Genomic DNA, 18,964 nt, shown 5'->3' on the forward strand with positions numbered 1-18,964 from the left:
GATTTCCTAGTTCACCAATCCTCTGTTATGGAGACACATTTTAATGATAAGTTCTATTTTTGTTAGATCATCAATTTCACATTTGAATAGATTGTGTTCAAGAGCCATACAATGTTATCTACTATATGATTTTATTGAAAATTTTAAACAATTGTATTGAAAATTTTAAACAAGAATAAGACTAATACAAACGGGCTTATAGAATAAGTTTTTTAATTGTTTTTATATTGTATTTATGTGTTTATGTGTTTTTTAAGTGCCTGTAAACCGCCCTGAGTCCTTCGGGAGATAGGGCGGTATATAAATATGATTAAATAAATAAATAAATAAATAAATAAATAAATAAACTGAAATAAAGCAAAAGAGAAAAAGAAAAAAATGAAAGAAAAAACTAAAATATAAAGAGGCTTGCAATGTTTGTATAGCACTTATAAACATATATAAACATATAAAAATAGCAATTATAAACAGATCTCTCTCTCTTTTTTTCCCCCTCTCTCGTTATATCCTGACTCTTTTTAAATAATATATGGTATCTAATTTTCAAAACCATAAACATAAATTCATTTTTTTATCAAAAGGTCCACAAAAAATATCTAGATTATAACATACTGTCTAGGTCCACACAATTTAAATCCTATGACTTTGTTTCTCTCAATGCTGAAATGGCAGATCTTAGGTTTTCACATAAACGCATAAACCATTTATGCGTATAAAAAAGTGTGCTTTATACTGTATATTTCACTGATTTCATCAATAGCAAATCTCCAAATTTAGACTGCCTTTTCACTAAGCAAGAAAGTTGGAATTAAATTAGTTTATTTAACATTATGTGTAAAACATAGTGTGCAACCACTATCAGACCTGAATCTCCTGCATGTGGAGATACCTGTCTATAACCTTATTTTCTTTTATCTTCTGGATTACTTTGCTAATGTTTCTCTCTGGTTTAGCAGCATTGCCCTCAGAATCTGAGTTTGGAGATTGCTTCCAGAAGATCAAGTACAGTTTCAATTTGCTGGTAGGTTTGCAACTTGTTTGACCTTGGCAGAAATTTCTCTATTGCCAATACAGTTGGCTACATTTCTTATGAAAAGAACTCTTCATGAATCACGCAACACAAAATATCTAGGGCAGCAGCACAAAGAGCTCCATTCTGTTTAGTTGTAGCTGTTTATTGCCACTGTGGAATTAATGTAGGAATATTTTAAGTAAGTGAAAAATTATGGTAGTCAGATAAGAAATTAGGAAACTAGAGGAGGATTGTAAATGTACCTATATATTCACCAGATGTAAGTTTATGGAGTAGCTAACTGTACTGTATGAGGTATGTTGGTATTTAATCCAGTTTTTCAGATAAGAATTGATTCCCAGAGAAAGCCTCAATTAAATCGCAATTAAAATTCTATGCACATCTATGCTTTCAAGCACGATGCACAAATGATACAGATCTGACTTTATTGGAAGGCCAAATAAAGGCTATGCTTTATCGGAAAGCTATGCTTGCAAACTTGAATAGACCTGATAAACAGGATGGGGAAAGTAGTTCAGACTGGTACTCTGTGTAATTTGGAACAGAAGCTTTCCCCATCTCCCAACGTGCGTTGCTAGAATTATTCCCGAGTGAAAACAACTGGAATAATCCAGATTGGGATCATTTTGGGAAAGAGTAAAGGCTCCTAAACATTATCTTTCAACATTTCCTCTGATCCATAAACAGATCAATCCCCTTACCTCTTATCTATTGTAAAAAGCCACTCACTAAATTAATTTTCTGATTTTTTTTAACCTTCTTTAGTTTGATCTCAAGACCCTAAATGTGATCTGATCTTTATCGTCTGTCATTTTCTCCTATTTCTTTATTTCATAACTACCACAGTTGTGTTCTTCCACAAAGTTGGGGCATCAATATTCTTTCCTATTTTGATTGTTCACATCTGAATTATCCCATTCTAACTGTTTCTTTTTTTTTCTCATGACAGCTAAAATGGCTGGATGCAGGGATCTGGTCCTGAGAAACAAACAGAAGGAATAAGATTTCCCCCTTTCTTTATTAATCTGATAGTATTATGTTTCTATTGCTAAAAAAATTGAAAGGAATAAAAAATTACTGGTAGCAATACTATGGTTAGATCTGTGTCATACACTAGACTAACCTGAGATTGTTTTAGTTTGTTGTCCAAATCTAGCTGGTATGTTTTATTAACGGTTCAATACGTTAAGCAAGAAATAAAATTAATTTGATAGTCATCGTGCAGTTAATTATTTATTTTATTTTTTAAATTTATTTATTTTGTCAAGCATGTATTTTATGACAGATACAAGTATAAACGTAATTATAAATACGTGTAAAGGATATGAATAAAAGAAAATATTAGGACCGGGATGGTAGGCAGGCTGTGCGCTTATGCACACCCCTTACAGACCTCTTAGGAATGGGGTGAGGTCTACAGTAGACAGTCCAAGGTTAAAGTTTTGAGGATTTGAGGAAAAAACCACAGAGTCAGGTAGTGCATTCCAGGCATTGACAACTCTGTTACTGAAGTCGTATTTTCTGCAATCTAGTTTGGATCGGTTTACCATGAGTTTGTATCTATTGTGTGCTCTTGTATTGTTTTGGTTGAAGCTGAAGTATTCATTGGCCGGTAGGACATTGTAGCAGATGATTTTATGTACTGTGCTTAGGTCAGACCGAAGACGGCGAAGTTCTAAGTTGTTTAAACCCAAAATTTTGAGTCAGGTAATATAAGGTAATTTGTTGCGAGCAGAGGAGTGGAGAACTCTTCTTGTGAAATATCTCTAGACTTGTTCAATCGTATTAATGTCCGATATGCAGTGTGGATTCCAGACAGATGAGCTGTATTCAAGAATTGGTCTGGCAAAAGTTTTGTATGCCTTAGTTTGCAGTTCAATATTACTGGAGAAGAAGCTGTGCAAAAATTAGGTTAACAACTCTTAATGCTTTTTTAACAATGCTGTTACAGTGAGCTCTGGCGCTAAGATCATTTGAGATGAGTACTTCAAGGTCTTTGACAGTGAGGGTCGTCTGTTAGGTCGTATCTGTCCAGCTTGTATTTTGCAATCTGTTTTGGGTTTTTTTGGCCAATGTGTAAGACTGAGCATTTGTTGGTTGAGATTTGGAGTTGCCAATTGTTTGACCATTCTGACACATAGTCAAGGTCTTTATGCAGAGGAGCAGCATTGTCAGTGGCGTTGAATAGTTTTACATCGTCCGCAAAGAGAACATACTTATTTATTTATTTATTTATTTATTTAGTTATTTATTTATTTAGTTATTTATTTATTTAAATTTTTATACCGCCCTTCACCCGAAGGACTCAGGGTGGTGTACAGCCAAGGTTAAAACAATTAAATATACAAGATTAAAATATCAATTAAAATACTTATTCAATAATGGCCAAATTAAAACCGTCAAATTGACCCAGACTAAAATACCCCATATAAAATTACTAAAAATTAAAAATTTGAAAATTTAAAAATCAAGCCAGTCCCGCTTGGATAAATAAATAAGTTTTTAATTCACGGTGAAAGGTCTGAAGGTCATATAGTTGGCGCAAACTGGGGGGAAGTTCGTTCCAGAGGGTAGGTGCTCCAACAGAGAAGGCCCTTCCCCTGGTGGCCGCCAGCTGATATTGCTTGGCGGACGGCACCCTGAGAAGACCCTCTCTGTGAGAGCGTACGGGTCGGTGGGAGGCATCAGGTAACTTGCTTATAATATGATTGCAAAGGTCATTTATATAAAGTATAAAGAATGTGGGTCCTAAAATGCTGCCTTGGGGGACACTGTTAACAGGTGCAGGGTTAGATAAGGCATTCTTTATTTTGACTATTTGCTGCCTGCTTGATAGAAACACAGTTATCCACTTATGCAGGAATCCGGAAATGCCATAAGATTTTAGTTTTAGAAGTAGCTTGTCATATACCACTGAATCGAAGGCTTTACAGAAGTCTATATAAATTGCATCTATTGATTTACCCTAGTCGAGTTTTGAAGTCCATATGTTTTTGCAGTGGAATAGTTGCAGATTGCAGGACAATTTTTTTCTAAAGCCAGATTGCTTGAGAGTAGGTTGTTAGTCTCAAAGTAGAGGGTAATGGATTGGTTTATGATTGTTTCCATGGCTTTGCAGGTGACACAACATAATGAGATTGGTCTGTAATTATCAACTAGGCTGGGGTCACACCCTTTTTGAAGATAGGCATGATCGTGGCTAGTGACCATAAGTTAAGTAAGGAGCTGGTTCTGAAAGATATTTCGTAGATTATGCTAAGTGGTTCTGTTATGGTGGTTGAGAGTTTCTTTAGGAAATAGGCACATAATCCATCAGGGCCAATCGATAGAGATGGTTTTAGGTTGCATGGTGCCTTTTCAATGGCATCTTCTGTGAAATCGATACGTTGTAGATCATTGTGAGTAGTTGTGGTACGACTGGGAAATGAAGGGCACGAGCTATTGCTGTTTACAAAGACTGAACTGAAGAATGTGTTGAAGAGGTTGGCCTTAACGGTTTCATCATTACAGTCTTTCCTGTTTGGTCATTTTAGTGGTGGGATGATCTTGAGTCTTTTAAGTTTGTTGTTTACGAAATTGTAGAAGGCCTAGGTGGATTTAGTGCATATTAGGTTTTCCTCTTGTTTTTTATGTTTTCTTGTTTTTTAATTATGGGTTCATATGTTGTGTAAGCCTAATCTTTGTGTTAACTGAGTTTCCTGAACAATTCCCATAAAGAAAGGGGAGTGGAAGAAAAAGAGCTGAAAAATGAACACTTGAAAACAGCATTTCCTTCTAGTGAAGGGGAAGTTCATTTTTCTTTGCTGATGGCCTTGCTAGAAAGAGGAAAGAAGCAGTCCCCATTGGCTCTTGGTTCCCTGGACCAACATCAGGCATTTCTTCCCAACTATATAATAATTGAAATTGTGTTACTGATGATGGAGAAAGGAGACCAAGTTGCCAGTAGTAACTCACCAGCTGGAGTTGCACATATATTACCCAATTTGTTTTGCTTACTGAAGGTTTGTTACATGTATCATAATTGGTTATGTTTACACAAGTACACAACAGACCCTGATTTATAATCTATGTTCATGCCATTTGTTGAACCACAGTTCTCAACCAAGGATTGTGGGATTTCCCCTGGGCACCCTAGGATATTTTAAGGAGGCCACAGATGAAAAACGTGTAATGGGGTGGCTGGTGGGGCCATAGAAAAGTAAAGTATGTTTACTGCAGTTCTGTCTTATACAGTATATTCCAGAAAATGCATCTGTAACTGTCCTTTGTCTGTATCCAATAATGGGACCTGGATAGGAGGGGCAGGGTTGATAGGATGAAAACAAGGTTTGGAGAGGCCTACAGATGAAAAAAAAACTGTTGAGAAGTGCAGTGTTAAACCAAAATATGTGATGGCATAGCACAATATGTAACTAGGTTGCTCTCCAGCCAAGGACCAGGATAAGGTCTGCCTTCTTCTTTTGTAAGAATCAGAGTCCTGGCCAGAGCCAAGTATCAGTCGAAAATATGCTTCCCACACCCATTCTTAATCCACCCTACATGTTTTTCTTTGAGAAAGGAACTAAGCATTAGCTGAATAAGCAAGTTCAATAGGATTATTAGAGGGTCAAACTCTTTACCAATACCAGGGCAGGTCATTGTAGGTTCCTTGCCCAGATTCTAATCAAACCTAGCCCACCTTCCTTCTCCATTCTTGCACCCACCTAATGGCTGGCGTTAACGTTCCCAGAATTCCCAGCCTATATAGCCACATGGAAAGCATCAAGTTTTGGAAAGTTGTTTTAGTGCCATCCTTTACTTAAATTTACCTAATAGGAACATTACTTAAGTGGTGTAGTGATTTAGGCATTAAAAGGGGCCGGTTTAGCTCAGGCTGGTAAGGCCTGTTATTAAGAACACAAAGCCTGCAATTACTGCAGGTTCGAGCCCGGCCCAAGGTTGACTCAGCCTTCCATCCTTTATAAGGTAGGTAAAATGAGGACCCAGATTGTTGGGGGGGCAATAAGTTGACTTTGTAAAAATATACAAATAGAATGAGACTATTGCCTTATACCAGTGGTTCCCAACCTTTTCTTGTTTGAGGCACAACCTTTTCTTGTTTGAGGCACCCTTGGAAAGCCTTTCAAAAGTTCCCGGCACCCTTATAAGGAAATAGATATTTAAAATCTCCGTAGCTCAAAAGTTCCCGGCACCCTCAAAAGATCTCACGGCACCCCTTAGTGCCGCGGCACACTGGTTGGGAACCACTGCCTTATACACTGTAAGCCGCCCTGAGTCTTCGGAGAAGGGCGGGGTATAAATGTAAAACAAAAAAAAAAAAAAAAGTAGATACTGGGAGACCATGAATTCTAGTCCCACCTTAGAATTCATAAATAAATTATTCATCAGTTCACCCATCATCTTGGGCCACCCGGTCTCTCTCTCTCTCTCTCTCTCTCTTTCTCTCTCTCTCTCTCTCCCTTTCTCTTTCTCTTTCTCTCCCCTCAAGGAAGAAGGTGATGGCAAACCACTTCCAAACTTTAGCGAACAAAATTGCAGGAAGTAATCTAGGCAGTCGCTAGGAGTCAACATTATCTCAACATTATCTTGAAGTACCAAAATAACCCCATAATCTGATGTGGTCTACTTAATAGTATACTTCCCTCCTTCTTCAATCTGTGAATTGGTTTTTCAAAATAGAAATAATAATTATGAGACTGTGCTTGTTTTTTTGTTTGTTTGTTTTTTGCAGGGGAATCTTGACCAAACCATACAACAGCCAAGCGCTCCTGAATTGATCAGCCTCATCTTCTCCACTCTAAGAACTGTGAGTACAGCAGTCAGGCAAGAAATTCCAGAGGTTTTTGATGACGGTCTTTTTTTAAAAGATTCATTTGTAAATAGAGAGCATTTTTTCCTTATATAGTTTTATTGAAAGTTTTTACTTCATTAAAAAATAAACAAGAAAATTAGAAGGAAAGTAGAAAAAAATAAAAGAAAGTGCTAGGAAGAGTACAGATAAAGAAAAGAAGAAAAAAAGGGAAAATTTAAGAAACAGCTTCCAATCTTCTTCGCAGCAATTGCAAACAATTTTTTACCACTTTTCCCCTCTTTAGTATTCCTTTCTTAAAAGGAACTATAAAGTCCATTAAAAGTTTTCAATATTTTGTAAATATAGTTATTGCCTATGTTATTAATCAAGCAATTCAATTTTGTCATTTCTGCAAGTTGTATCTTCTTCACAGCCATCTCTTTCATTGTGGGTATTTTTGTCTTTGTCCATCTTTGTGCATATAGTATTGGGCTGTGCTGTAGTTATCATGAGAGATTTTTTTTCCCCTAAATCAATTAGGCATCCCAGAATTCTGATTGGTGTTTTCTATGCTCTACCCCAGGGGTCTGCAAACTTGGCTCTTTTAAGACTTGTAGACTTCAACTCCCAGAGTTCCGCAGCCAACAAAGCTTAAAAGTTTGCTGAGCCCTGCTCTAGCCATCACATTTTCTAATATTCAGGATCAAAATGCAAGTGTTCTGCATGTTTCCCAGCATTGTTTATACCTCATTTTCTACAGATGACAAATGGGAAGCAGCTGTTATCAAAGGCTAGATGAGAAGAAATTTCCTGACATATTAGAAATCTCTAAAGAAGGGGTATCAAACTCGATTTTATTCAGGGACTCATCAGAGTTGTGTTTGATCTTGGGGGGCATGGACATCACTCATGTCAGGGGCACCTGTAGCAGTGGTGGGTTTCAAACTTTTTTACTACCGGTTCTGTGGATGTGGCTTGATGGGTGTGGTGAGGCTTGGTAGGCGTGGCTTGGTGGGTGTGGCCGGGGAAGGATACTGTAAAATCTCCATTCCCTCCTGATCAGCTGGGACTTGGGAGGCAGAGAATAGATGGGAGCGGGGCCAGTCAGAATTTTTGCTACCAGTTCTCCGAACTACTCAAAATTTCTGCTACCGGTTCTCCAGAACTGGTCAGAACCTGCTGAAACCCACCTCTGGCCTTTAGCAAGGTGGGTTTCAGCAGGTTCTGACCAGTTTTGGAGAACTGGTAGTGGAAATTTTGAGTAGTTCAGAGAACCGGCAGTAAAAATTCTGACTGGCCCGCCCCCATCTATTCTCTGCCTCCCAGGTCCCAGCTGATCAGGAGGGAATGGAGATTTTACAGTATCCTTCCCCTGCCACACCCACCAAGCCACACCCACCAAGCCACACCCACAGAACCGGTAGTAAAAAATTTGGAAACCCACCACTAGCCTGTAGTGTTCTGGGCAGGGCTGGGGGGATCCATTGTCTCCAGAGGAGGAAGGTGAGACGAGGTAGAGGGCCAAACCCTTGTCCTCCAGAGGAGCCTCGCCATCTCTCTTAGGCCATACAGAGGACCCACGGACAGTGGCACAGGCTGTCCAGAGCTCTAGGTAGCAGTGGGCAAGCGCCCAGCCTGAGCCTCAAGCTCCCAGGATCCATTTTCACTGGTAGAGGCACCACGGGCCAGTCCTTCACTGTATCCAGAGTGGCCCCATAGGCCAGATCTAAGCATCCTTCCACTTCTAACTATCTCCTTCCACTTATGACTGTATGACTGTAACTTTGCTGCTGGTATCCTTATGATTTGTATTGATATTGATTGTTTCCTGATTGCTTATTTGTACCCTATGACTATCATTAAGTGTTGTATCATTAAGTGTTAAATTTTTACCCTATGACTATCATAAATGTTTTAAGTGTTGTACCTTGATGAAGGTATCTCTTCTTTTATGTACACTGAGAGCATATGCACCAAGACAAATTCCTTGTGTGTCCAATCACACTTGGCCAATAAAATTCTATTCTATTCTATCCCCTGGGCTGGATCCAGCCCGTGGGCCTTGAGTTTGACACCCCTGCTCTAAAGACAAAAAAAGACACAAGTGGAAATCACTTTAACATATCTATGTAGATGGTTCCAGGGAGGGTGTGGATTAGGCAATTACTCTGCCAAGTTCATGGAATACCGGAAATAATCCAGATAACTTCATGCTCCATTTCTAACCATAGTGCATTTCTAATCCAGTTTTTCCCTTTTCTAAATTCCATACAATTATAGAATTGTATACCATTCCAGTATACAGAAAAAAAGCATAGCTATACTGTGCCTTCTGAATGTTAAGCAATAAGAACTTTAACTCTATTTCGAAGCATTCAATGAATCAAAACCTGGGTCATAAGAATGTGCAACAATAAACCCGTGACTTCCACTTGCATTTCTGTTCCTCGAAGGCTTGATTAATAGTCATGAGTGAAAATAACATGTATTCTCACTTCTCAGATTTTATCCAGGTGTCCTAGGATGAACTTGGCCTCTACAGTAGTCTTACCTTTGCTGACACCTGCAGCTATTAATTTGCTCAGCCGCTCCTTGAAATATGATGAGCAGACTATTTGGAGGAATTTGGGAACTGCTTGGAATAAGACTAGGTAAGAGTTGTCAAGCCTTGTGCAATAGGTTTGCTTCTATAATGTGATAAGAAACTAGGTCAAACGAGAATACCAGCCATTGCATAATGTACCATAGCTAGAGCCATTCCTTTGGCATCATGTAAAGCCACTGCCAAAGATAGCAACATGGATTTTGAGTCAAATCTAGCAGGATTCTTCTTCATTGAAATTATTTCTGTTAATCCCTGCTAAGCCTTCATTTTGTTCACTAGATAATTTTCAGTAACCCTATCATTCAAGTGGATTTGTAACACAAATTCTGAAGGAAACACCTTGATGATCTGGATCTATTGTAGCTCCAAATTTTTATTACTCAATAAGTTGTCTTCTTACTCACAGGGAAGAATTTCCAAAGGGACAATCCTTCCCTCCCTATATACCCACATTTTCAGATGGATGGATTCCTCCCAGGTCTACTTGGAGCTCCAACGATATGGCTCAGGTGAGTCACTCCTGAATGGCAGGCAACCACAGGCAGAGCAGAAGTAATAGAGAGATGTGTTATGGAGAGTAGGTGCCTGGCCATGAGCTTCTGAAGCAAAACCAGTATTTTGCCTGCTCTATACAAGGTCAGCACAGATTCATCACAAATAGTCCGATTTTTTTACAGTTTCATATATTGTTCAAGGGCAATGTTAATTCTCATGGCAATACTCATGTATCAAATGATCATTATATTTCTGCCCATCTGTACATTTCAGCTGTTCTGTACTTGGTGCCTACAGATAAGGAAAACTGCAACTCCCAGTATCTTGGGATGGATACTCATGGATGCAGCACAAGTATTGCTGTCTAGGCCTTATGGGAGCTGAACTCCAACATATTTGGAGAGAACCAGGCTGCCATAATTTGCAAATCAGTAGGTCAATTAGCAACTGCAAAGAAAAAGCTTACTATACCATCAAAATGTAAAGTTTGCTATCATGTACAGTGCATTACTAACAATGCAGTTCTCCAGCAGATAAATTTTATTGCTACTACCAATATAGTGGATTCCTATGTAGTTCAAACATGTAAGCAAATATCATTATTGTTGTTACATACATTTGAAGCCATTCATTTATTAAAACATTGTTTAATGTGTACCTATGATTAATTTCACTTAAAGTAAGCTGTATTATTTTTTTGTAGGCAAATGGAACCCAGAATAATTCGTCAGATGGGTATGTTCTCTTACCAGATTTTTAGTTGATATACAGGAAATATTCCTGGGGAATGAAACTTACGTATGTGACCACATAGAAATTATTTTGACTCTAATAGAAAATGGCAGACACATAGAATTTCCGTGCATCAAATTCACTCTAGAAATTGCATCCCATGCAGACCTATTCAAGTTACACTGCCAGGAATACAATTAAGAATTAAAGAGTAGCTAAAATTCTGACAAAAGTATTCGAGGAGGAGGAGGAGGAGGAGGAAGAAGAAGAGGAGGAGGAGCCAATAATAATAAATTAAATATATATGTTACTCAGCTCCCAGAAACTTTGGGTGGTTTATAGTTGTTTAAAATATTTAAGAACAAATATCGGTACAAAAATACCATAGTACAAAAATACCACCAAAACAGAACAAGATACAATACTTTTGAATTTTATTGAAATTAACTTTCAAAAATTTTCTTTAACGTATTTATCAGTATGTTCATCTTTAACATGCCATCTTGTGGCTTTTGCTACAACAAATTAACATGATTACTTCTCTGAAATTGGCATATCCTAAGTATCAGAACCCTGTCACTAGAGCTGCTTTAGTGCGTAAGTGATCCATAATATTCTCAGCTGCCAGGTGTGATAACTTTGGGAAGTGGGAGTCACGGTACTCAAATCCTGCCAAGGCCAACCCCAGCAGAGGGGTATTGCCCACATTTGGCAGAATCTAGTAGACATTGCATCACAAGGGATGTGGCCACGTAGAGACAAGGAGACGAACTCTTTTCAAGGGAGTCTTTTACATACACAAGGAAGAAGAAAGAACAGGCTGCTCATCTCCCAGACTTTTGTTCTCAAGAGCAGATTCATTTCCTTTTCAGGGCTTCCAATCCTCCCCAACTCTTACAAGCCATAAGTGATTTCAATGCACGGAATTCCCAAGAGCTCACTGTAAGAAAAGGAGACCTATTAGAGGTAAGACTGAAAATCTGTTCCTTTAGTAGATAGGCAAGTTCAGTGCTTGTCTCTTGGCAAGTACAGTCCTCTTCACCACCAAAGCTCCTGTATGGGATCAAAAGCTATCTTGCTTCTTTACATAAACACCATCAAAGCAACTGCAGCCCAATCATGACTAGGAAAGGGAGCAAATTATACCAAAGTATTTTGTTCTAAGCTGTATAAAAGACCACCAAAAAAAAAAAAAAATCCAGAAAAGAGAAGTTAGTTCTAATAATAATTCTTAATAGAAAACAATGCATCTAGCTAGTTCACATCATTACATAAAATCAGAACTAAAGACTGAAATAGCCATCTTTGTCTAGAAGTCATCAATGCTGCAAATGATTATCATAGGCTCTTGAGCTAGAACCTGAAAGCAACAGTGTAGATTTTCAAATCTGTAAAGTTAAGTTATGTGGATTTCTGTAGACCTTAGAATGCCTTTTACCCAAATTCTTTTCTTCATAACCTTTTCCCAACAGTTTCCCTAAAACAACATTTTCTTAATGTTTATTGCCATGCATCATGAAACTTGGTGGTCACACTAGTTATTCTGAACTTGTATTAATGGCACAGGAATTATGTATTTATTTGGAAAACATATCCGGCCACCCGACTAGGCAGCCCACAGCAACAACAGTACAATAAAAACATGTAATAAAAAAAAAACCAAAACAAGAAATGGTGCCTGGCATTCTTAAGCAACACTTCCCAACAATAATAACAAAAATATTGGGCTCATTTTTTCTACATTCCACAAAGCTACACCTTGAACACTTTTCTTTTTAATAAGATTCACTATTCCTTAGACTATCAAGAGTTATCTCATATACTTTTCATCAATGATACATTGATGAAGAACATACGTTATATATATTTTTCTGTTATATCTCATGTCTTCTTCATCAATTCCTCATATCTTCTTCATCAGTTATTTAGATGAGGGAATAGATGGGGAACTCATCAAATTTGCAGGCAACACCAAGCTGGCAGGAATAGCCAACACTCCAGAAGATAGGCTTAAGATATAGAATGCTCTTGATAGACTTGAACATTGAGCCATAGCCAGGGGTGAAATCCAGCAGGTTCTGACTGCTTCTGGAGAACTGGTAGCAGAAATTTTGAGCAATTTGGAGAACCGGTTGTGGAAATTTTGGGTAGTTCAGAGAACTGGCAAATACCACCTCTGGCTGGCCCCAGAGTGAGGTGGGAATGGAGATTTTGCAATATCCTTCTCCTGCCATGCCCACCAAGCCCCACCATGAGCAAGCCATGCTCATAGAACCAGTAAGAATCTAAAAAAAATTAGATTTCACCGCTAACCCTAGCTAACAAAATGAAATTCAATGGTGAAAAAAGTAAGGTTCTGTATTTAGGCAAGAAAAACCAAATGCATAGATATAATATAGGTGGAGCAATAGTAGTAATTGTGAGAGGAGTCCTAGTGGACAATAACTTAAATATGAGCCAGCAGTGTACTGCAACTGCCCAGAAAAGCCAACACAGTACTCAGCTGCATTATCAGAGGGATAGAATAAACATTACATGACATCTCAATACTACTCTATAATGCCTTGGTAAGATCACACTTGGTATACTGGTCCAGTTTTGGTTGCCACGAAAGAGACTCTAGAAAGTGTATGGAGAAGAGCAATAAAGTTGACGAGGGGACTGGAGGCTAAAACATAAAGAACGATCACTGGAATTGGGTATGTCTATTTTAATGAAAAGAAGGAATAGGAGTGACATGATAGCAGTGTTCCAATATCTAAGGGGTTGCCATAAAGAAGAGGGAGTCAAGCTATTCTGCAAAGCACCTGAAGGCAGGACAAGAAACAATGGGTGGAAACTAATCAAGGAGAGAAGCAACCTAGAATTAAGGAGAAATTTCCTGACAGAACAATTAATCAGTGGAACAACTTGCCTCCAGAAGTTGTAAATGCTCCAACACTGGAAGTTTTTAAGAAGAGATTGGACAATCATTTGTCTGAAGTGGTATAGGGTTTCTTGCCTGAACAGGGGGTTGAAGATCCCATCCAACTATTTATTCTGTTAATTTGAACTCTACTATTTTTTTAGATTTTGGACCAAAGAAAAAGATGGTGGCTTGCCAGAAATGCCAGGGGGGAGAAAGGCTATATTCCTAATAATATTCTGGAATCTAAGAATCAGACATCTAATGAACATAATCCAGAGCAAGTGGGTATAATTTTCTTTTGTGTCATGTGGCATTGCAGAGACAGATGCTTTATGCTAGGTGCTTTTTCACATAATCACTTCTTTCCTGCTGTATAAAATTGAGACATATCTAGGGAGCAGATCTCTATTGGCAATGTGATACAAAATCAGAAAAACGATCTGGGAAATTGGGCATCTCTGCATACTTTGTTGGAACCAACTGTTTTCTTCAGAGAGAATAGATCTCATTGGCTAGATCTCATTGTAAGCTCACATACTTAATACTTCTTGATATCCAGCTTATGAATTATCCTGAATTCTGATTGTGTCATAAAGTTAGCTGGATGTGTCATAAAATTCATGGAGGAGGAATAGCAAGAAGTCTTATCTCAACTGCATAGGTTTTTTGGAATTAAAACTGAAAAATTAAATTGATAATTTAGTACAAGCAGACATTCTCAATCTGCTGTACCGATGTGTAAGTATAGAACTGACTTATGCTAAATATAGACCAGTGGTCTCCAACCTTAGTAACTTTAAGACTTGTGAACTTCAACTCCCAGAATTGCTGGCTGAGGGATTCTGGCAGTTGAAGTCCACAAATCTTAAAGTTTCCAAGGTTGGAGACCCCTGATATAGACAACATACTTGAAGCTTCTAGCAGCAGCACTTAGGTATTTGAGATTACTGTAAATTTGTATTAGTTATATTTTCACATACACCCACTGACACCCACCACCCACTGAGAACTAGAACTGAAACTAACAGGGAGGACAATTAACCGGTGGAACAGCTTGCTGTCAGAAGTTGTAGGTGCTTCATCACTGGAGGTTTTTAAGAAAGGATTGGACAGTCACTTGTCTGAAATGGTATAGGGTCTCCTGCTTGATCAGGGGTTGGACTAGAAGACCTCCAAGTCCCTTCCAGCTCTATTCTGATTGACTAATAGAAGGGAAATTTCAGTTCCTCAAATTTGTAGCCATTTATTAGAAAATAAGATTGAGATCCAGCCCAGTTGTGTTATTTACTGTAATTACATTTATTTCTAAATAGGCCTTTAAAAGTTTGACTAATTAATATCTTTTTTCCTCTGAATCATCTTGTTCCTATTATCTCTGTATATAGGTTTCAACAGGTTTCACTGATATCCAGCCAAGTTCCTCACCAGCAGAAGTCACTGTTTGGCTCAGGACAAAAGGTTTTTCCAAGATGTAGGTGTCACTTTAATAACTAGTCCAATAAATCCAATATATAGAATCAGGTCCAACCCTGCTTTCTTCTTCAGTTTTCCCCAACCTTGACTCATTTGGCTATGTATGTACCTTTTGGTTATTTCAACAGCACAGTTAAATCCCTTGGCATCTTAAATGGTAGACAGCTACTGTCGATGAGCCAAGAAGAACTGAAAATGGCCTGCCCGGAAGAGGGAAGAAAAGTATTTTCAATGCTTACAGGAGTTAAATCCCCACCATAGGTAAGACAATGTCTAAATCTTGATCATTGAATCAATCTCAGCATATCTGCTGAAAGATACAGTATGCTAGCCAGTCGTAGGATTCAAATCCCGGCACTACTGGTTCACTATCAGTAGTGCACAACACTTCTGTGCATGCGCAGAACATTTTTGATGACGTCTGGGCGGGTGGGCGGAGCCTCCCACTACTGCCACTACTCGTTCATCCGAACCAGGGCGAACCGGGAGCAACCCACCACTGATGCTACCATATTGTCAATGTAGCTTTGTACTGGAATTTAGTCTCCCGCTCTTTTTCAATGACATCACTGAATGAAGGAACAACTAAAGCTTTAGTTGTTAGGACTTGTTTCGGATTTTTATCTGATTGATATTGTAGGCAGGAGATGTCCATTCAAAAAGGAATTGGCCTCTAGAGCCCATCAGGGATTTGGCAGATGAGACCTTCTGCCAACTGACTCTTTCTGGGAGCATTTTGGTAGGGGATGGGAATTGAAAGAGAGGTTTGCCTTAACAATAAGCAGATGGTTCCCACTTACCCCACAGAACAGCAGGAATTATTTATTTATTGTTCATTCATTCATACCTTCAATTTATGAGAAGTCCTTGCTGCTCTCTGAGCTTGGTTGTTTTCTTACAGATGTTTCATTAGCCAACTAGCTAGCTAGTTTAGATAATGAAGAAAGCACAAAGGACCCCTCATTTCAACCCTGAGCTACAGATATTCATTACTCAGTATTCAATTTGTGTAGTCACACATCTTACCATAGTAATTCTGGGTAGCTAGGAGCAGTTCAAAAAAGTAACAAAAATTAAGTACTTTGCAGGGCCTATGATAAAAACTAAACAAGCAGCAAGTAAAATAACCATATTAACAACAATCAAGAGCCTGTGCCCAGAAATGCAAGCACATTTTCAGGACTTGCAGATGGCTAGCAGGGAATGGTGCTGCAGAAAGCTGATAGGTTTTTTTATTTTTATTTTTACTTAAAACATAGAAAGAGAAACAGGGTAAATAAGTTTGGTTTAACCATCCAAAGATTGCTACAAAGATGGTTTGGTATCACTCTACACCTATAGATTACTCCTTATTCCTTGTTTTTTCATATTTAACTAAGGAAGATATGATAAATTAGCACATACATTTATTTCATCTATAAGGAAATCTGGTTGCGTAATTTAAAAGAACAAGGCTCAGTTATAAATGCACTCCTACGTGCAGATCATAAGATAGTCACACCAAATGCATAATTTAACACTGGGTCATTTTTACCATTCATTTCCCAGCATCTTACTCTTAATATCATAAACTCATGTGATAGTATTGTGAAGGAAAATTGCCCAATAAGCACAAGGGAGCAAAGAGTAATATTCTGCTGGCAATGTTTTATAAGCAGATTGCTGCAAGAGAATGACTGTTAAACAGAAAAGAAGTGAGGCAGCTTGAATCCAATCTTAGGTATTTTCGAGTCGGCGTTGCTATTGTACTTCCTGTCAATGATACTTCTATCTAAATAATTGTAGCACAAAAATGTGCTCTACAATCTTAACATATTTCTTCAGAGGTAACACTTTCATTGTTCTGACAAAGCGGCATATATAGTATTTTTCCAGGTCAACTATATATATTGGTAGGTAGAATTTTGGGTGCTTACTTCTGTTTGAAATTTACTGAATGGCCTTATATTAGCCTCTACTATTAAGCACACCCACTACAATATTGCTATGAGGATAAAAGTATATTTACTTAGATACAATACATGATCCTGAACTCTTCAAGGGATATGACTTAAGACAGATTTCCCCACAGATTGGGGAATTACAGAATAGTGAATTCTGAACTCACATAATACCAAAATAAAATTAATCATACCCCGTTGTAATTTTCCATGAAGTCTGTGTAATTTTTTTTTTAAATTGCTAGTTTATTTAAGTTGGGGTTTAATCTCTGTGCTTCTATTCACAGTAATGGTCCTCAGCATTAGCTTTTGCAGATCTCCCAACCCATTCCATCATCTATTTTGAAGAGATCATCACTGCGTCACTGGCACAACTCAAGTGAAAATGTTATTAGCTGCACGGTAACCTTCAATCCACTAATTTTCCAGTTAGTTTCTAATTGCTGTGTTTAAGAATAGCCTTCAAGAGGGCTTTAAGATGCTTCTGTAAATGCTGTAGCAAGTAACATGCTTACCATTTTTGAATGATCTCAGGATCATCTGTAAATGACTGTTATTACAGTGGTGACACACTCTTCTATTATTGGGCTATGGCTTTCGGGACAGGGATGTTTGCAGGGGTCATTGATTCTTGCAGCCCAGACTTATCACAGACCACCTCATCAATTTTTGAGTGTGAAAAGAGACTATATCAAGGAAATATTTGTGAAGGATAGAATTTTAAATGGATCATTTAGATCTTTGAAAGATAACCAGGAAAAGGTAGCCAGGATGTTCTGAATAATGAATCCGATTTGGAAATAATCTATCTTCTCCAAGTGAGGATAATTGGAGTGGGGTCAAAAGATTAAGTGTAAAAAAATTTATTATACTGTATTAATAGGTATTCCATCCCCAAATTTGTGGTTAAGACACAGATTAATACAATAATTGATCTTTTCCCAAGGATTGGCAGATTATCCACTTAATGAAAAGGCTCTAGCAAGCCAATTTTTTTCCTCATCCCAACCATTTTAGAGATATTCACAGATCAGATTCTTTTTGGATAATAGACTTATATACCACTTCGCAGTGCTTTACTCTCTCCAAGTCAACATATTGCCCCCAACAATCTGGGTCAATTTACTGATTTCGGAAGGAGGGAAGGCTGAGTCAACCTTGAGCCTGGTGAGAATCTGAACTGCCAAACTGCAGGCAGCCAGCCGTCAGCAGAAGTACTGCATCTAACCACTGTGCCATCATGGCTCCTCATAATGTCACCTATTTTCCAACTTTCATCATTATATACAAACATAGTTTAGGACAAGAACATTTTGCTTGGAAATAGAAGAGTTAGATTGTTCATTCCTTCTGACGCTCTTTCACACTTCTGGATTAGAAATGAAGAAAATGATTCAATGTATTTACTGGTTGAAATATACCATTTTATGAATGTGTTATGAATATGAATATATCAGGTTTACTTTAATTTCTCCATTTGTCAGTTTAGAAATATTTTCACTGATTCATGCTAGAACACGATAGAGAGAAGTTGGGCAGAAAAAATGAAGTGATTGTTTAAAAAATAATCAATGAACTTCCCTTCTATGAAAGAAATGATGTTTCAATTAATTCCAAATTGTGCATGTGTATTCATGTGAGATCATTCCCAGGATTTGACAGCTTGTAAATTTTGGGTTTGCAAAAAATATTGGACTGTTGACTAATGATTCAATTTTCAGGAACCTACTTTAAGTAAATCAGAATACAATTTTCAGATGCTACTAGTGTTCATCTAACTTATTATTTTGTTTAATCCATTTTATTTAAATATTTCTCATATGTAACACAAAATAAAATTAGTAGCCTTTTATATTTCTTCTGTGCTGTTCTCATTTTAGCTCCAATCAGCTTTGAGCACACATGAAAGCAGTTCTTCATAGATAAAAGGCACATTCATGTGAATTACATTAAAACATAGAGATAAAACAGGAGGTGTGAGATTACA

General features: G+C 37.8%; 1 protein-coding gene across 1 annotated transcript in view; it reads left to right on the forward strand.

The window, feature by feature from the left end:
* The window catches only part of EPS8L3 (EPS8 like 3), a 33,036-nt gene extending 14,167 nt beyond the window's left edge, over window positions 1-18,869 (forward strand). Inside the window, exons 11-20 of the mRNA XM_058178076.1 lie at window positions 957-1,021; window positions 6,765-6,839; window positions 9,327-9,475; window positions 9,836-9,938; window positions 10,628-10,659; window positions 11,529-11,622; window positions 13,726-13,845; window positions 14,950-15,035; window positions 15,166-15,298; window positions 17,265-18,869. Coding sequence (XP_058034059.1) covers window positions 957-1,021; window positions 6,765-6,839; window positions 9,327-9,475; window positions 9,836-9,938; window positions 10,628-10,659; window positions 11,529-11,622; window positions 13,726-13,845; window positions 14,950-15,035; window positions 15,166-15,298 — 857 coding nt within the window. The 3' untranslated portion in view covers window positions 17,265-18,869. The remainder of the gene's footprint in view (window positions 1-956; window positions 1,022-6,764; window positions 6,840-9,326; window positions 9,476-9,835; window positions 9,939-10,627; window positions 10,660-11,528; window positions 11,623-13,725; window positions 13,846-14,949; window positions 15,036-15,165; window positions 15,299-17,264) is intronic.
* The last annotated feature ends 95 nt before the right edge of the window (window positions 18,870-18,964 follow it).

The sequence above is a fragment of the Ahaetulla prasina genome, chromosome 3 (assembly GCF_028640845.1).
Source record: "Ahaetulla prasina isolate Xishuangbanna chromosome 3, ASM2864084v1, whole genome shotgun sequence".
Lineage (NCBI taxonomy): Eukaryota > Metazoa > Chordata > Lepidosauria > Squamata > Colubridae > Ahaetulla > Ahaetulla prasina.